The following is a 16,395-nucleotide window of genomic DNA, read 5'->3' on the forward strand; positions in this document are numbered from 1 at the left end:
TTGGTGTCACAAGCGTAGTTGACAATCGACAAAATAGTGTCCTAGGCGATAAGGGGTAGGGTGCGTTGATAACGGTCGAATAAACGCGGATGCTGTCCAAGAAGGAACGGGCCGAAGAAGATGCGCTGCTCGAGCAGCAGCTAATGACGCAGGGACCGAAAGGGCTCCTCGCTCTCTTCACCGGTAGCGATGGGAAGAAGGCCAAGAAGGCAAAGGCACCCAAGCTCTTCATGGAGCTCTCGCGCGCGCAACAGCGCGTCCAGGGAAAGAACGCGCCCATGTTGCGCCAAATGGACGGCGACACGATCCACGACAAGTTGTCCTCGTATAAAAAGACGATTCGCTTCCACATCAACGGTACGACGACGGCACACGAGTACCTCATGCGACACACGGCCGTAGCGGCGCACGATGAAGCGATCACAATGGTCCGAGACATTCGCTCCGGGCACCAAGACGTCAACGCGCGGGATGTATGTATTTGGCGCTTTGGACTCTGTGTGTACCGCAGTCAGCGTGTAGGAAAAGGGGCGCAGCGCCTTGCACTTCGCCTGCCGCATGGTCAACTTCACGGTGTTGGCACCGAGAAACTATGAACCATTCGCGCGTAGGGCTCCGAAGCCGCGATTGCGACACTCATCAAGGAGGAAGGGTCGATCGACGAGCCCGATGTAAGCGTGCAAATGCCCCATGTTGTCGCTCCATAGGACGGTGCTTAGCTCGACATGCGGTGGACACCGCTGCACTACGCGGTCATGGGCAAGCACAAGTATGCTGCTGGTCTCTTGCTCAAGTACGCGCCGTCGCCGTACGTGACGGTGAATCGGCGCGATGTAATCTATCTCTTCTCTCGCGTGGGACGGAGACACGTTTGTTATAGAAAATTGGGACCACGCCCCTCATGCTGGTGGGAACATGCAGCGCATGCAACGCCTCAAGGGAGATGCCATGTAGGCGGCTGCGGAAGGCCATGCTACCATTGTTCGCTTCCTCCTTGACCGTTTGGCTGACATCAACGACCGCGATGTACGCGCTTGTGACGAGCTCTGTGATGGTGACATGACGAATTCTAGAACGAAGGCCTCACCGCGCTTCACTACGGTAAAGGCTATTCGAGAGCGACACGGTGGTGGACGATACCGATCCCTAGCGGCGCTAACGGACCGCGTCAAGGCAGCGGAAGTGCTTCTCGAGTATAAGGCTGACACGGACATTCGCACCAAAGCCAGTGGAGAAACAGCTCTCGAGATGGCCGAGCGCCTCGGCTCGCACTTGGTGTCGATTGTGCTTTTTGAGTTTGAGAAATAAATAATGTCGAATGAAGTCTTCTACCCTCCCAGACCTAAAGGCAGATAAATCACCAGCTGTTGAAGGCTCATGCCACAGGACACAGCATCCCAACCCAGCCACGGGCCGTTTTCACACAGCAATTGAGTGAGATCAATCGACGTTCTCACACGTTCGGGTGGTCGTCTCCCCCGGAATACCGGATCAAAATAGGCATCGCCGTTGGCTACCGGTTCAGTTGCATTTCCATTTCAAAGCGCAAAGGATGGAAGACGCGATCGAGAAGGCCAAGCAGCGCTCCGAGGACGTGACGCACAAGTTCCTCCAGACCAAAGACGACGCCGCCAAGGTGCTCAAGCACTTTTTCGGCTGGGACCATGCGAAAGAGGAGAGCGCGATTGACGATACTGCACCGATCGAACTCGATATGGTGCCCATGGAGCCGACAATGGCACTGCAAACGATGTTAATGCGCGCCGCAGCCATCGTGCAGGCGCCGCCCGTGCTCTTGCCGCAGTCGATGGCCGACATTGTGTACGAAGCAACGTTGCAGCAGCTCGGCGACTTGCAGTTTCGCGTCATCGCCATGAACGCATGCAAGAGCTACATTGAGTCGCGCCACTGCCTCGTGCGCGAGTACTGGGCCAAGCTCGCTCAGCCGCCGACGCCATCGACAATGGAGCACCACGCGCGTCTCCAGAGCACGTTCAAGATGCTCGTGCCCATCTACCGCAACGACGTCAAGATTCTTCGACGTAATGTCAAGCAATACGAAAATGCGGCGGCGGCGGCACTTGCGCTGAAGTACAAGCGGTATCCCAACGACCACGTATTACTGACTAGGATATCCCGACCATATATATGTATCTGCATCTCAAACAATTTGCTGTAGGCAATGGCGGTCGACGAGCACGAGCTGCGGCGCGAGGCGGCCGAAACGTCGTCGCGGCTTCTGGCCGACTTTCCCGAGACGATTTTGTCGCTAGAAGCGCTCGAGGCCCACGACGCGACGCTGCTGGAGCACCATGTCTTTGAGCTCGAGTACATGGTCGCGCATGCGCGCATCTGTGGAGCCTATTACTTGACCAAGGCCAAGCGCCGCGCCGAGGTTGTGGCGACGCCGTTGACCGACACGCGGTCGGCCGACGACCTTCAGATGGCGTTCACTGACGCGCTGAGTGCGTACGAAGCGAGTGCCGCGGCGCTCCAAGCGAGTCTTGCAGCCGACGCGCACTTTCAATTGGAGCAGCAGGCGCGCGCGGCACCGACCATCTTTGTCGCGTCCGCACACTCGGCGCTCTACGGCAAACTCCAGCGCGCGGCGCGCAAGGTGCGGGCCGAGTGCCGTCTCTCCAAGACGCTCCACCAGCTCCTCTCGCTCGCCCAGGCGCACACGCAGATTACTTCGATTGTTGCCAACGACGCAGTGCACGCGGCAGTCGCGGCAGCGGTCGTCCAGGCGTCCGCCGCGCTCACTTCTGCCCACGAGACCCAAATCCAGGACGCAGTGGAGGCGCATGCGCGCGAGCTTCAAGCGCTCGAGCACCCGCAAACGAATTTGGACAAGAGCATCGATGTGGCGGACGTCAAGAGCGCGCACAAAGCTGAGTTGTTTGCGATCGTGAGCCTCACCAAAGTCGTCGCCCGGCGCAAGGCCCTCGCGCTGCGTCGGCACGCCGAAGCCGAGTTTGCACGCCTCGAGCACATGCAAGCGCAGCACGCGATCATGCTGCAGAAGCTCGAGACCGAACTCGAGACGCGCGAATCTCTTGAACACATGCGCTTGTTGGCGCGGCTTGAGAAGCGCAAGCTGGCGCGCATGGCTTGCGGGCCGCCCTCCACGAATAGTAGCGACCCAGAACCTGCTACTCCAAGTGCCATGCTTGAGGAAGAGAAGGCCAAGATCATCGAAGAGAAGCGAAGCGAGTGGCATGAGGCCGAAGTGGCCTGTGCCAACGAAGTTCAAGCCGCCGCGGTCGAGGCGATCGCCGCCGAGGCCGTCACCTTTGGGCTTGGCACCGACACAGACGTGGTCCAGGGCCTCATTGCGCAACTCCAGGCGGTCGACTTTGGCCGCACGCCGAGCACGATCAAGCAGATCCACGCGGTCGAGAAGGTGCTTCTAAGCATGCGCGAGAGCGTCCAAAAGCCCCGGCGGAGCGGCGCCAAGAGCTCCGGTCCGTCGCACATCGTTGTGGAAAAAGCCAAGAAACCCATCTTTCGTTGATGCATTGAAATCGTTGCAATTCGAAAATATTCCTTCAATCTTCAATCTAAAAACTTGAATCTTAAGTCCAAAACAAGGCGCGGTACGACTTGGACCCACGCTCGCGCCACACTTGTCCATAGAGCACAAAGAAAATGCCAAAGAGGATGCAAGCTCCGCCCGTAATAAGACCAAAGAGATTGCCGAGGCGATAGAGCGTAAGGAGCCCGAGACCAAAGAGGTAAAAGCCGCTGCCGCGGAAGGACGCGAGGAGCGGAAACCACGCGAGTGGCGCAGCGGTTGCGAGGAGGAGCGCCGGGATGACGAGCAGCGAGAGGAAGAGCTGGAAGAGCGTGAGGGCCACCGATGCAGCGGACGCGGCATACCCGTAGTCGAACGTGCTGAGGATGTACCCAGTGGCCGCTGCATTCACAGTCGCCAAGAGAAGCGTCGACACTTGGTGAAAGAGGTGGAAGCCGCCGACACCGCCCACGGTGTACCACGTCATGTTCATGGCGCGTGCGGATGTATCGCTGCACAGATCAAGACTGGGGACTGTTGGGCGATATCTAGAGCGGAGAAGTTCGGCACGCTCCATACGACGGCAAGAAACCGCCAACCTCTACACGGAGATGGCCATTGACCACCCCGTCTCGCCCGCACAGATGAAATTTTCGCGCCGGCAGGAAGAATGGACCGCCGATGGCAGAATGCCTAGACACCGGACGCAGAGACATTGGCGAGGACGACCAGCGAATGTACCTGTTCTAGCAGTGGACAAACGCGCTTGTGCTGCGTGGAGGCCTGTGGGCCGAGATTTCGGCGGCGCGTTTTCGCTGTCTCAAAATTTCGCCAAATGCAACTCAGTTCTGGATGGTCGTCGCAGACTCGAATTATCCCGCTCGCTCGACAACAACAACACCATGGGTGGACTCTACACGCTGCACCAGGTATGCATGACGCTTGTGGCCCTCGTCGGTGTCACGGCTGCGGTCCTCAGCTTTGTCACCACCACATTTGCCTTTGGCGAGCTCGGCGCGCTGCGCGCAACGCTTACTTCGCTCGGCGCCTTTGCCTATCTCTTTGTCCTCTCGGTGCTGTTGCTGCTCGCCGCGGCGTTTGGTGCGCTCCAGCCGCTGCTTTGGCTCGGCTGTCTCGGCAGCTTCACGGGCAGTGGGCTCTACGCCACGTACCTCGGCTTGCTCATCTACACGTTCCTCGGCGGCGCGGCGTATGGGCTTCCGATGAGCGTCTTTTGCATTGCCGTCGGCGTCCTCAGCATCGTCTTGGGCCTCGCGTGGAAAGAGCGCGATACTGCGACCTACTACTCCCTCGTCAATTGAGCTCATGTACTTATATATGTCGCCACATTGCACTTGATATTGCCCTTTGGTTGACGGAGGATCGACGGCAACAAAGGAAGACCTTTTGCAATAGAATTGCATGTCCGTAACTGGTCGAGAGCCACGTGCCATCTGTTCCACTACGCAGGCCTTAGAGAACATTTCGATCGGATGCAGTTTCGATCTGACGGCAGTTCAAGTCCCGCCAAACACGCAATATTGCACGCTGCGTGCCACAGCTGTGTACACGAACGACGGTCCTTTTGCAATCATGGCCGTGCGTGGATTCGAACTCGGGTGGAGCTTGTCCTTTGGGTGACAAACTTGGCTCGCAATGGCCTCTTCAACATCAACTTCAACGTGGGACCGCCTTCATCCATGTACTCTTGTACTGCAGCAACCTCTGCCCTGGAAGAGTAAACAAGACTGTAATGCGACTTGCTCCCGAACGTCAATCGGCGCCACATCATTTGCCTCGAGCGACTCGAACCATCGAGGCTTCTTGGATGCACCGAGCCGTTCGACGCGCATGGGTGCCCGACGCATGTCGCGATGCCATCAACATCGTACCGCCGTCCGGCCTACCACGCTGCTGCGACGCGACCTCTGTTGCCTGGAGGGCCTTTCTGCCAAGTAGAGTCGACCTGATGCGAAATGCTCCTCCCAACGCAACTCTTGAAACGAAAGATCGGGTTGACATGAAGGAGGGCGCAGCGCGTGTCTTACTTCTGCGCGTAGAGGGCCAGAATGCGGTTGACGTCGCGCTTGCAGCCGAGGAAGATGCCCGTGCGCTCGTGGATGTGCGTCTACATATGCTCATTAGCATCGGGATGGTGCAACGAGAGGAGGTAGTACCGGGTTGAGGTCGAGGACACGCGTCGTGCCGTTCGTCGAGAGACCGCCGGCCTGCTCGACGATGAACGACATCGGGATCGCTTCGTAGAGCATGCGAAGCTTGCCCGTCTTGGACTTCTTGTCGGCGGGGTAGAAGAAGACGCCACCGTAGAGGATCGTGCGGTGCACGTCCGAGACCATACTGCCGACGTAGCGGGCAGCGTACGGCTTGGGCGCGTTCTTGCACTCGTCGACAAACTGCTTGGTGGGCGCGTCCCAGAGGGCAAAGTTGCCTTCGTTGCACGAGTAGATCTACATACTTGGATCACAATCTCGACGTCGCGCAAGCGATGTATTACCGTCTTGGGGTTTTCCGGGATGCGGATGTTCTTGTGCGAGAGGATGAACGAGCCGATCGTCGGGTCGAGCGTGAAGCCGTGGACGCCCTTGCCGTACGTGACGACCATCTGCGTCGAGCTACCGTACATGCAGTAGCCGGCGGCGACGAGCTGACGACCCGGCTGCAAAATGTCCGAGATCCTACTCGGAACTTAGTGTCGGCGAAAGAAGGTTGTGTGCGGCGTACTGGCGGCGCGGGCCCGTGTTTTGCATGGCGTAAATCGCAAAGATGGTACCCGTCGAAATGTTGCAGTCAATGTTGGACGACCCGTCGAGCGGGTCAAACGCAATGCCGTACTTGCCTAAACCAAGTGCCATGAGTGTCTCGATCAATACGATGTGGATGCGACGTACAGCCCGAGACGCCTTCGACCCAGATCGGCTCTTCGTTCTCCTCCGAGACCATGACCTCAATCTTGGTCGAGTTGCGGAGCGAGTTGATAAAGATTTCGTTCGAGAGCAAGTCGAGCTTCTTGACGTCGTCACCCGTCGAGTTGGTCGAGCCATCAAGGCCATAGAGACCGGTCAGGCCTACAGGTACGTGGCAGCGTGAGCCACTCGGTTGCGTGGCATAGACGTACCGGCGCGACGCACGGCCGACGAGATGACCTTGCACGCAAGCTCGATTGAGTTGAAGAGGATGCAGAGGTCGTTGTTGGACTGGAGCTCGCCGTCGGCGAGGATGAAGCGGCTGAGCGTGATCGGGTTCGAATGGTCGACTTGCATGATAGTGCTTGGGTACTTGGCTCAAAAAGGCAAACTGACCTTGTCGACGTCCTTTCCTTGGATATCCTCTATCCTTTTATCTTCAACGTCCGCGTCGGGTGCGGCCGGTACCTCTACCTTTGCATATCCTTTCATAACTAATATCTGCGACAATCCACCGCCAAGAGAGGAAGATCGGGGCTAGGGATCGGTAGTGCACCAATAAGGATGCGGCGCTGGTGTCGCCTCGACCAATCGCATGGCGGCTCGCACGCACAGTGGGCGCGCGTGACGCGGCGTGCGTCATGCGTCCTTTTTTATCTTGTCCGTTTTATGTGGGGCATTGTATGTGGCATTAAATTTTTCTTTTTTATGGGACCGAGTAGCCGCAAGTTGACGCCGACACGAGCGCCGATGTCGCCAGGATGTGCGCAGATTCGATGTGCACGGGTAGTGGGTACGTGCCCCGGGGCACATTGCTCTTATTCGGAGGGTCCGGATACGGATACAGCAGAGACTGCCGGATAATGGTTCGTGTATCCGGTCATTCGACTGGCAGCGTATCCGGCACAGTCCCAGGTTGCAGAGCGGTGGCATGGCGTCCAAGATGGAGGCGCTCCAGCGCTACATGGCAGGTACGCGCGAACGAGCGAGGATGCAAGTCGATGATATGGACTAGGTGGGGCCAAGGAAGAGAAGAAGAAGAAGCGCAAGGCCAAGAGCTCGCATGTGGGCATGCGCGTGATCGATGACGACGACGACTGGCGCGAGCTTGCACCCAAGGGCAAGAAGACCGACTTGTGGCAGAACGAGACTGGCGATGTGGATGAAGACTTACCGATGGTCGTCGAAACGGACTACGACCCCGAGAATCAGCCCGTCGTCGCCAACGCCGAGGAGTTTTTCGAGCGCGAGCGGGCCGACGAGCTCGAGCAGCAGTGGCAAGAAGACGAAGCCAACGCCCGTCGCGCCAAGGCAGCAGAACCTGATGCGTCGCCTCCGCGCAAGTCCCGGCGATCCGACACGCCACCACGACGGGCAGTTGACGATGCCTCGCCGCCTCGTCGGGCGACTTCTGGGGACGCGTCCCCGCCTCGGCGACGAGCTCGTGACACTGACAGTGACGCCTCGCCCCCGCGTCGCTCCCGCAAAGATCAAAGCGAAGATGCATCACCACCCCGGCGCCGTCCCGCGGACCGCGGCGATGCCTCGCCCCCGCGTCGGTCCCGATTCAGCCAAGTTGCCTCGCCACGACCTCGTCAGGATGCGTCACCTCCGCGCCGGCAACGCGAAGACGCCTCGCCACCCCGTCGCACCCGACCCGCATCTTCGTTGCCGCGTGACGCTTCACCGCCTCGAGTCTCCAAGCGCGAGAGTGCGCCGTCGTCGCCGCCACCGCGAGATGCCTCGCCTCCGCGCCGCCGTTCGGATCGTCGTCGACGAGATGAGTCCCCTTCACCTCAACGCCGGCGGTCGAGAAGCAAGCGCCGGTCCCGGTCCGCGTCGCCTCGTCGCCGACGAAGCCGTGAGCGGTCGCCGCGCCGTGATCGCCGCAGCAAAGAACGATCGTCCTCTCCTCGTCGCCACCGCCGTGACAGCCCGTCGCCACGCCGCGACCGCCGGCGTCGATCTCGCAGCCCTCGCCGATCCCGCAGCCCCCGCCGGTCACCAAGCGCTCACCAATCCCGCGCACGGTCGCCCCCACCAGCGGCGTCGCGGGCCGAGACCAACGAAGCTGCGGACGACGCCCCGACACCACCTCAGCGGTCGTCACCTGTGAAAGCGCCGGGCGGCGGCGTCTTTACGGGCAAAGAGTTCCGTCAAGAGAGCGAGCGGGCGCGCAAGCAGCAAGGCGCGCTCTTCGAGGACGAAGCGCTGATGGGCAAGCAAGCCGAGACGGTCTACCGTGACAAGCGCGGGCGCAAGCTGGATATGCTCATGGAGATGGAGCGGCAACGCGAGATCCACGAGGGCAAGCGCAAGCGTGAGGCGCTCGAAGAATACGAGTGGGGCACAGGCAAGGTTCGGAAGGAAGAGCTCAAGAACCAGCGCGAACAGCTCGAAGAGATCAAGGCCAAGGTACGACAAACGCATATGTGCTCCCGCTCATGCGTATGTATTAGCCTTTTGCGCGCTACAAGGACGATGGCGAGCTCGATGCGGCGCTCAAGCACCGCCCACGTAACTTTGATCCGATGGAGTCGTCGCTCTTCAAGGTACACGGGACGTCCATGCCAGGGCGATGGCGCTGACTTGATCTAGGACGACGCCAAGGAGCTTTTGGAGAAGACGTCGAAAAAGTCCAAGAAGAGCAAACCGCGCTACTCGGGCCCGTCGGCGCCACCGAACCGCTTCAACATCCCGCCGGGCTACCGCTGGGACGGCGTCGTGCGCGGCAACAACTGGGAAGAGAAGGTGCTCCTGCGCCAGAACAAGAGCCAAGCCGACAAGGCCGACGCGTACCAGAACGCGACCGCCGACATGTAGTTGCAAAGTATCAACTTGACTTTCTATATATGCTTGCGCTCGTTTTGCTGCAAAGCAGTGGCGTGTTTTTAGACAAGGCATGTATCCGGATTGACCGGATACAGCATGGTAAAGTGCAATGTTCCGGCAGCGGGCCAAGAAGCCGAAGCGGACGCGAGCGCCGGTCGAGGACGATGGCAGCGACGGCAACGAGGTCTCGCTGGACGAGCTGCGTGAGCTCCGCGAAGACCAGAAGGCTCGGAAGCGCCAGATGCTCGTGAAGGGCGTGGCGGCGACGACCGAGCCGGCGCCCACGAAGGCCAAGACCGCCGAGACCAATACGCTCGATGGGCAATTCACAGCGCAGTCGCAGATGACGACCGCCGATCATTACGCGCAGATCATGTACGTTGTGCTAAAAGCGCAGTCGCAGCAGAAGTGATCCAACGACTAGGAACACGTACGTCGAAGAGAAACTCAAGGCCAAGTACAAGCTGGACGACGGAACGAACGCGGCGCCAGCGCTCACGGCAGAGCAAGAGCTGTACCGCATTCCCGACGAGCTCAAGAAGAAGATGAACATCCCAGACTCTGCGAGTGTACGCGTCTTGCTGGCGCGCATTCTCGTGTCATCAGGCTACGCTAGGCGCCCGAGGGTGGGATCGTGACGTGGAACACGGGCATCGCCGAGGTCGAGCTGCCAAAGAGCGTCCACGACCAGGTTGTCGAGGCGACGAAAGAGGCGCTCGAGCGTCAACAGCACAACGAAGCCACGCTCCAAATCAGCTCGGCGCTGCCGACGAACGTCAGCGCCAACTACAAGCAGCACAAGCACGACTACATCACGGACCTCAAGAGCCAATCCAAAGGTCCACTTTACCTACAACAAGCGGTGTTCGCATGCTCATCGTATCTGTAGAGGACCAGCGGGCCAAAGGGTTCCAGCACGGTACGACGCTGCGCAATCTTCCCCATCCTTCTCTCATGTGGCGTGCAACTAGTGGACAAGAATGCACCGTCGGACGACCGCGTCATGCACCAATTTCGTCGAGAATTGAGCCGTCAGCGCCGTAAATAGTGTCTGAAATGAACACGCGTCTACAACCACCGTACATCGCTGCCCATCCCATTCCCCGATCAAAGTGTCCACAATAGCACTGCACCCAAGTCCAAGACTGCATGTCGGCAGCTTTGCCATCCACTTGGCGTCAAGACCAAGGACAACCGTCGTCACCACATGGGCAGCGGCTATTCATGCTACAAATACAGGCGCCACGGTCAAGATCGCGAGGGACACACAGGCGCACCTGCTGGATTCCTTCGGCGGCTACTTGCCGCAAATAATTTCTGCGTTCACCGGATACGAGTCTTGTATCCGGATGCGGCGGCGCGCCATACAAACCGCAAGACGTGGCGTTTCCAGCCAGTGAAACTGCTGCCCGTCGGTGCGATTATCCGGACGACGAGGCGCCGGATACGGGCCACTGGATTTCTTAGCGCGGTATACAAACGCCAAGTGTGACCGGCTGAGATGCATCTTCTATGGGATCATCATTTTCGATTTCTTGGCGTCACGCACGGTAAATGGTCCCGACGATGGCGGCCAATGACTAATATAGATCGTAGATGACAGTTGCAACAGCCTCGATGGTCCAGCAAGTGAAGCCCACGACGTCCATGGCCGTGAAGGCGCAGCCCTACATCTGCGGCGGGTCCGCGGCCGTCGTTGCCGCGATCGCGATCCACCCGATCGATCTCGTCAAGGTGCATTTGCAGCTCGCAGGCCAAACGGGCTCGAACGCGACGGCCGCCAGCGTCGCCAAGTCGGTGATTGCGAAAGAAGGCGTCAAGGGCCTGTACGCTGGCCTCTCGGCTGCCGTCGTGCGCCAGATGGTGTACGGCACGGCGCGCCTCGGCATGCACCGCGCGATCTCGGACTCGATCCAGACCGCCCGCGTCGAGAAGGGCGCGACCGACGGCCTCCCGCTGTGGATGAAGAGCGCGATCGCCATGGGTACGGGCGCCGTGGCTGCGACGCTGGGCTGTCCCATGGACGTCTCGCTCGTGCGTATGCAGGCCGATACGCTGGCGGCGCCGGCCGACAAGCGCGGCTACAAGAACGTGTTTGACGCGATCTTCCGCATCGCCAAGGCCGAAGGCGTCCCGACGCTCTGGCGCGGCAGTGTGCCCCTCATTGCACGCGGCGCGGCCATGAACTTTGGCATGATGGCGTCGTACGACCAGGCCAAGGAAGTGCTCGGCAGCTACTACGGCCAAGGCTTTGTGACCAACGTCGGCGCCAGCGCGGTCTCGGGCTTTGCGTGTGCGTTCACGTCGCTCCCGTTCGACCTTGTCAAGTCGCGCCTCATGAACATGAAGGTCAACAGCGCCGGCCAGTACCCGTACGCAGGCGTCGGCGACTGCTTTGCGCAAATCGCGCGCAAGGAAGGTGTCGGGAAGCTCTGGCGCGGCTACTGGACGTACTATGGCCGGTGCGCGCCGAACGCGATGATTGTGCTGCTCGTCATCGAGCAGATCAACGCAGTCTACAAGAAGACGTTCTTGTCCTAGATATTATCCCCTATTAGTTTTTAGTTCGATTTCTCTAATGCTACACATTCCATGTCAACACATACAACATGTCGGTCTATTCGAGGCAAAATGTAGCTACAGATGGCTACTTGGTTTGGACCTCGAAATGGGCGTCGGCGATGAGGGCCTATGGTGAGAGAGAGACGACGATGATGACGGAGCTGGTAGGATGGCGAGCGCGGCAGCAAGTACCTGGCCTTCCGATGTGGCGAGGTACTCGCGCGAGACGGCAATGTCCGACTGAATCGCTTCGATGAGCGCATCGAGCGACGAGAACGGCAGCTCGGGCCGAATGTAGGCGCCGAGAAGCAAGTCGATTTTGGCACCATAAAAGTCGGACGTAAACTCGTGCAGCAAGTGCGGCTCGATGGTCTTCTCGGTGTTCTGGAACGTCGGGTTCCAGCCGACGCTGGCGACCGCCATGTACGGCCCGGCGCCGTCGACCGTCGCCCAGCCGCAGTAGATGCCCGTCGGCGTGTCGTGGAGCGCGTCGCCGAGGTCCTTCGGGCACATGTTGGCGGTCGGACACCCGAGCTGCTTGCCGCCGCGGCCAAAGCCCGTGACGACGGTCGCCGAGAGGCGGATGGCAGGCACGGACTTGACCATGCTGCTGCTGCACTTCGTTTTCGGAAATAAGCAACGTCATCCGGATGATGTGGTCGGATACGGCGATCGCCGACTTCGGAAGGAAACCAAAATATGACGTCGCGCGTCGGACGAAGGATGGAAGGAGCTTCCTCCTTCAGCAGCAGCGTCGACCTGGACGCCTCCAGAAGCTACCACGGACACATATAATTGACAACCAAATTGATAGTGAATACCATCTCGACGCTCCAAGGGCCAATAAGAATTCTTTATATTCACGTTGGGCCGCTCCGTGACGTGGCACGCTCTCGTGACGACACGCTGGGCTTGATATTCGTAAGAGGAGCTCGTTACATGCGATGGGTGGCAGGATCAGCGCAGGAGCAGGAGCCGTTATCCGGTTCCGAGATAGCTCGCCCGTTGAGGGAGTTTTGCGACATCGAAGATCGCCGTCATGCTTCGCAGCAACAACGCAGCACCGGTGCTGGATCTGCCGAGCCTCAAGGCCCCCGAGCGCAACGATCTTGTGGACGTCGATGGGTGGTACACGGACGCCCATGAGCTGCCCGAAGCGTCGGGCTCGGACGACGAGCTTGACATTGCATTGGTCTCGTCGCGCCTGTTGCCCGAGAGCCCCAGCGAGGCGCCTGTGAAGCAGCGGTGAGCGTGCGACTCGATTCCTTTGCGCTTACACAATCGGCTAGTGCCTACGACGTCCACTTTGACGCTGGTTGTCATCTCGCAAAGGTAGCATATTGATGTACGTGTAGGCCCCTTGGGGCTCGAGCTCGAGCGAGACTGGTCTGGGGAGCTCACGCTCGTCAAGCACATCGCGCTTGACGGGCCGGCCCAAGCGAGTACGCCATGCTACGCCTCTTCACGTGCGAGCGACCCTGCTTGCGTAGGCGGCTTGATCCGGATCGGCGACGTCTTGCACGCGATGGACCACATCTCGTGCTTGCACCTTTCCTTGGCCGAGGTAGACGCCCCCTTATCCCTTCTCATCGTGTCGATCGACCGGTCATAGACGCAATCGCGACTCGCTACCCCCGGGCCCCATACGCTGCACTTGACGTCGCCCTGCAGCTTTAGCGACGTCGAGCGCGAAGTATGTATCGCCAAGCAGTGCATCCACGAACACAAGGCACGCTTCTACCAGCCGCTCGAGACGCCCAGCGACAACGGCCTCCTTCTCGTACCTTCGCTTACTCTGGCTACGAGGCCTATACGATGGCGAGTAGGGATGCATTGAGCGCTACCGCGGCGACGACGTCACGTCGTTTCATTTGCACCGCGAAGACACGGGCGAGTTTCTCTTGGCCTGCAGCTGCGAGAGCGACCTCTCGGGGCCGTTCCTCTTCCATACGCTTCGCGACACCCATCTTCGCCGTACGACGCTGCCACGTCATGGCGGTGCATACTACGTTCGACTAGGGTGGAAGGATCTGCCCCGCGGCGAAGACTGCGCCGTGTACATGGGCGAACTAGTCGAGAATTTTCTCGGCACTGAGTTTCGCGTGTTGGACCACGCGCGCCGCGAACTCGGCTTCTTCGTCTACGAATCGAACGTCCTCGGGCGATGCCCCAACAGCCTCACGCTGGCGCTCAATCGCGAGCCGCACGGACCACCGCCCAGCGAGCGCTACAAGAAGCAGCAGCAAGAGCGGGATCCGTCGGTCCTTGACCGCCTCCGCCTCGAAGTCGAGTCGTTTGTCGAGGCGCTCACGTCCCCGCGCAATAGCAAGCAGCTGTCGCCTGCGTACGACGCTGTGGCGCAAGACGACGACGACGCGAGCGACCTCGCGCTCTTCCAAGTCGACTGACGCATGCCATGGCGTCATCTCATGTGTCATACATAGACGACCAAGCCCGCGTGGAGCGAAGCGATTCATGCGTGGACGCTCCATTTTGACGGCCGCGTCCATGTTCCGTCCAAGAAGAACTTTCTCCTCAGCGCGCTCGACGACGCCAACGAGCGGACGGTGCTGCGCTTTGGGAAGGTCTCCAAAGTCCGATTTACCCTGGATTTTCAAGCCCCCTTGTCGCCATTGGTCGCACTCGCAGTCGCAGTCTCGGCGTTTGCCAAGAAGCGCATCGTGACGTCGTAACCTAAGCTCACAAACAGGAAAACTGGCAAAAAGGCAAACTGGCGAATTGGGAAAATAAGAAAAACTAAGAAAATGCAAAACCAGTGCATTCTTAGTCGTCGGATCCAATGGACCCGAGCGTGTTGGTGAAGAGCGTGTTGGCATCGTGGGGAAACACTTCAATGTCGTGGATGAATGCGGCCATGTCGTCCTGCGGCACGAACGCCACCGCGTTCTCGAGCGTCTTGTACGCGGGTGTCGCGTCTTCCTTCTCGGGGACGATGCCCTCGATGAGACCGACAACAACATCTTCCTTGGTCGTGACGGCGCCGCCGCACATGCCTTGCTCGAGCACCGACTCGCTCTTGCCAAACACTTGGCGCGTGCTTGCGTTTCGCCAAAAGTAGGCCCCGGGCACGACGAGCGGCGTGATGCTGCCGGACGACGGCTCAATGTGCCCATGGTACAGCAGCGTCGTCGTCTCGTCGAGCGCGGCGAGGTGCGAGAGGTCGTAGCCCGAGAGAGTCGGGAGGCTCGTGGCGTGCTTGTCGAGGTTCAACTCGAGCGCCGCCAGATCGCTATGCACGTGGCTAAGACGGCCACGCTACCTGCAGAGAGAGACGTACCGGGAGCCGTGCAAGGTCACGTGAGCCTCGAGCTCGATTTCCCACGCCTTTTCGCACGTGACCTACAAGCAGGATCGTGGGATCGACGTGGCGGACCAGGCGGCCATCGCACCTCGTCGTGCAGTGACAGCGTGTGCTTGACGTACGCCTCGTCGACGTGCTCCAGCCAGTCGTTGGGGTAATAGGCGGGGAAGAGCCATGGGCACGCCACGTGCGCGCACGTGAGCACGTGCAGGCGGGAGGCGTCCTTGTCGACCATGCGCTGCCCGAGCACAGCTGAGCCGCTACGAGAAGGTTGCGTGAGCCGTCGCGTCTTGTCCATGACATCATATGTCGCACCGGCTAAGCACCTCGTACGCGGCCATGCCCTCGTGCGGCAGGCGGAACTGCGTCGTCAGCGCGAGCACTCGGCGAAGCATGCGGCGGTCGTGTCCAAACGGCGGATGACCAGGAATTAGGCCTCGCGTATCCGTAATTCGTAGCTCGTGGACGATACATCTCTGCGTTGTTTTGAGGGACTATCCCTTTCTATTTCGAGCAACCTGGCGCCACATTGGAAAAGGCGTCGACGATGGCACACCGCCTCCTTGTGCTTGTGCTGCCCAGCCTCGTGGTCGCCGCGCCGTGCTCGACGCAAGACATGTTTGCAGTGCTTGGCGTGGCCATGCAGCCGGCATGGGCCAACTGCACGGACGCGCTGCGCTTACCGGTGAGCACGCTCTCGGAGCTCGTCCAGTTCAAGACTTCGAGCCAGCTCACGCAGCTCTGTGCAGCGCCGACATGCGTCGCCAACATTGACGATGTGTACAAGAACATGCCCAACTGCGTGACCTCGGATGGGCTCAACTTGCACGACGCGACCGAGCGTACATCGCAAATCATCTGCGGCACGCTCCCGGCGTCGTTGACGACGAACGACGGAAGTGCTTGCTCGTCCGTCGATCGCACGCTCATCTCGTTCCTCATGGGCCAAAAGCCCGTGCCGAGTGCGTGCCTCGAAGCGCTTGGCGGCAACGCGACGACGCTGACAGCGATTTTGCCCTCCACGCAGGCCGACCGCGTGTGCGCGCTGCCCGCTTGCACATCGTTTATCAAAGCCACGTACAAGCAGCTGCCCCAGTGCGTTTTGCCGGACGGGTCCAAGCCCAAGGACATGATCGAAGCCGCGCTCAGTACGGTGTGCCACACCACGCCACAATCCGTGGCCCGCCCCGCCTTTCTCTGTGTCGTCACCTTGCTCTTCGCACTGCTCGTGCACGCTTAGC

The 16,395-nt window shown here is 59.8% G+C and overlaps 12 protein-coding genes across 12 annotated transcripts; 8 read left to right on the forward strand and 4 right to left on the reverse strand.

Moving 5' to 3' along the window:
* Positions 1-83: 83 nt before the first annotated feature.
* On the forward strand, positions 84-1,337 carry SDRG_08316 (hypothetical protein). The gene is made up of 9 exons (XM_008614197.1): positions 84-357; positions 403-473; positions 523-561; positions 612-671; positions 720-833; positions 881-907; positions 955-1,026; positions 1,074-1,101; positions 1,151-1,337. The coding sequence occupies exons 1-9, from the start codon at positions 90-92 to the stop codon at positions 1,306-1,308; spliced, it is 837 nt and encodes a 278-aa protein (XP_008612419.1). The 5' UTR covers positions 84-89; the 3' UTR covers positions 1,309-1,337.
* A 90-nt stretch (positions 1,338-1,427) lies between these two features.
* On the forward strand, positions 1,428-3,587 carry SDRG_08317 (hypothetical protein). The gene is made up of 2 exons (XM_008614198.1): positions 1,428-2,116; positions 2,180-3,587. The coding sequence occupies exons 1-2, from the start codon at positions 1,553-1,555 to the stop codon at positions 3,512-3,514; spliced, it is 1,899 nt and encodes a 632-aa protein (XP_008612420.1). The 5' UTR covers positions 1,428-1,552; the 3' UTR covers positions 3,515-3,587.
* SDRG_08318 (hypothetical protein) lies at positions 3,576-4,007 on the reverse strand (the record flags this gene model as incomplete). The annotated part of the gene is made up of 1 exon (XM_008614199.1): positions 3,576-4,007. The coding sequence occupies one exon, from the start codon at positions 4,005-4,007 to the stop codon at positions 3,576-3,578; it is 432 nt and encodes a 143-aa protein (XP_008612421.1).
* Positions 4,008-4,416: 409 nt separating this feature from the next.
* On the forward strand, positions 4,417-4,836 carry SDRG_08319 (hypothetical protein; the record flags this gene model as incomplete). Its single annotated transcript, XM_008614200.1, has 1 exon — positions 4,417-4,836. One exon carries the CDS (start codon positions 4,417-4,419, stop codon positions 4,834-4,836), a length of 420 nt encoding a protein of 139 aa, XP_008612422.1.
* Positions 4,837-5,558: 722 nt separating this feature from the next.
* SDRG_08320 (fructose-1,6-bisphosphatase) lies at positions 5,559-6,795 on the reverse strand (the record flags this gene model as incomplete). The annotated part of the gene is made up of 6 exons (XM_008614201.1): positions 5,559-5,642; positions 5,692-5,982; positions 6,030-6,210; positions 6,257-6,371; positions 6,424-6,600; positions 6,651-6,795. 6 exons carry the CDS (start codon positions 6,793-6,795, stop codon positions 5,559-5,561), a joined length of 993 nt encoding a protein of 330 aa, XP_008612423.1.
* A 544-nt stretch (positions 6,796-7,339) lies between these two features.
* SDRG_08321 (hypothetical protein) lies at positions 7,340-9,315 on the forward strand. The gene is made up of 4 exons (XM_008614202.1): positions 7,340-7,409; positions 7,454-8,853; positions 8,898-8,990; positions 9,037-9,315. The coding sequence occupies exons 1-4, from the start codon at positions 7,370-7,372 to the stop codon at positions 9,259-9,261; spliced, it is 1,758 nt and encodes a 585-aa protein (XP_008612424.1). The 5' UTR covers positions 7,340-7,369; the 3' UTR covers positions 9,262-9,315.
* A 62-nt stretch (positions 9,316-9,377) lies between these two features.
* Positions 9,378-10,369, forward strand: SDRG_08322 (hypothetical protein; the record flags this gene model as incomplete). The annotated part of the gene is made up of 5 exons (XM_008614203.1): positions 9,378-9,645; positions 9,695-9,839; positions 9,887-10,109; positions 10,160-10,189; positions 10,242-10,369. Coding segments are annotated over 5 exons (743 nt in total), but the record flags the coding sequence as incomplete, so codon positions are not given.
* A 397-nt stretch (positions 10,370-10,766) lies between these two features.
* On the forward strand, positions 10,767-11,877 carry SDRG_08323 (hypothetical protein). Its single transcript, XM_008614204.1, has 2 exons — positions 10,767-10,820; positions 10,867-11,877. Exon 2 carries the CDS (start codon positions 10,867-10,869, stop codon positions 11,809-11,811), a length of 945 nt encoding a protein of 314 aa, XP_008612426.1. The 5' UTR covers positions 10,767-10,820; the 3' UTR covers positions 11,812-11,877.
* A 40-nt stretch (positions 11,878-11,917) lies between these two features.
* On the reverse strand, positions 11,918-12,438 carry SDRG_08324 (riboflavin kinase; the record flags this gene model as incomplete). The annotated part of the gene is made up of 2 exons (XM_008614205.1): positions 11,918-11,959; positions 12,025-12,438. The coding sequence occupies 2 exons, from the start codon at positions 12,436-12,438 to the stop codon at positions 11,918-11,920; spliced, it is 456 nt and encodes a 151-aa protein (XP_008612427.1).
* A 386-nt stretch (positions 12,439-12,824) lies between these two features.
* Positions 12,825-14,611, forward strand: SDRG_08325 (hypothetical protein). Its single transcript, XM_008614206.1, has 8 exons — positions 12,825-13,077; positions 13,122-13,147; positions 13,188-13,274; positions 13,323-13,396; positions 13,445-13,612; positions 13,659-13,806; positions 13,852-14,231; positions 14,277-14,611. The coding sequence occupies exons 1-8, from the start codon at positions 12,872-12,874 to the stop codon at positions 14,523-14,525; spliced, it is 1,338 nt and encodes a 445-aa protein (XP_008612428.1). The 5' UTR covers positions 12,825-12,871; the 3' UTR covers positions 14,526-14,611.
* On the reverse strand, positions 14,549-15,589 carry SDRG_08326 (hypothetical protein). Its single transcript, XM_008614207.1, has 4 exons — positions 15,470-15,589; positions 15,243-15,414; positions 15,131-15,192; positions 14,549-15,082 (listed from the first exon to the last, which is right to left on the reverse strand). Exons 1-4 carry the CDS (start codon positions 15,547-15,549, stop codon positions 14,617-14,619), a joined length of 780 nt encoding a protein of 259 aa, XP_008612429.1. The 5' UTR covers positions 15,550-15,589; the 3' UTR covers positions 14,549-14,616.
* Positions 15,590-15,692: 103 nt separating this feature from the next.
* On the forward strand, positions 15,693-16,395 carry SDRG_08327 (hypothetical protein). The gene has a single exon (XM_008614208.1). It carries the CDS (start codon positions 15,702-15,704, stop codon positions 16,392-16,394), a length of 693 nt encoding a protein of 230 aa, XP_008612430.1. The 5' UTR covers positions 15,693-15,701; the 3' UTR covers position 16,395.

This window comes from Saprolegnia diclina (genome assembly GCF_000281045.1).
Source record: "Saprolegnia diclina VS20 unplaced genomic scaffold supercont1.25, whole genome shotgun sequence".
In the NCBI taxonomy this organism is placed as follows: Eukaryota; Oomycota; class Saprolegniomycetes; order Saprolegniales; family Saprolegniaceae; genus Saprolegnia; species Saprolegnia diclina.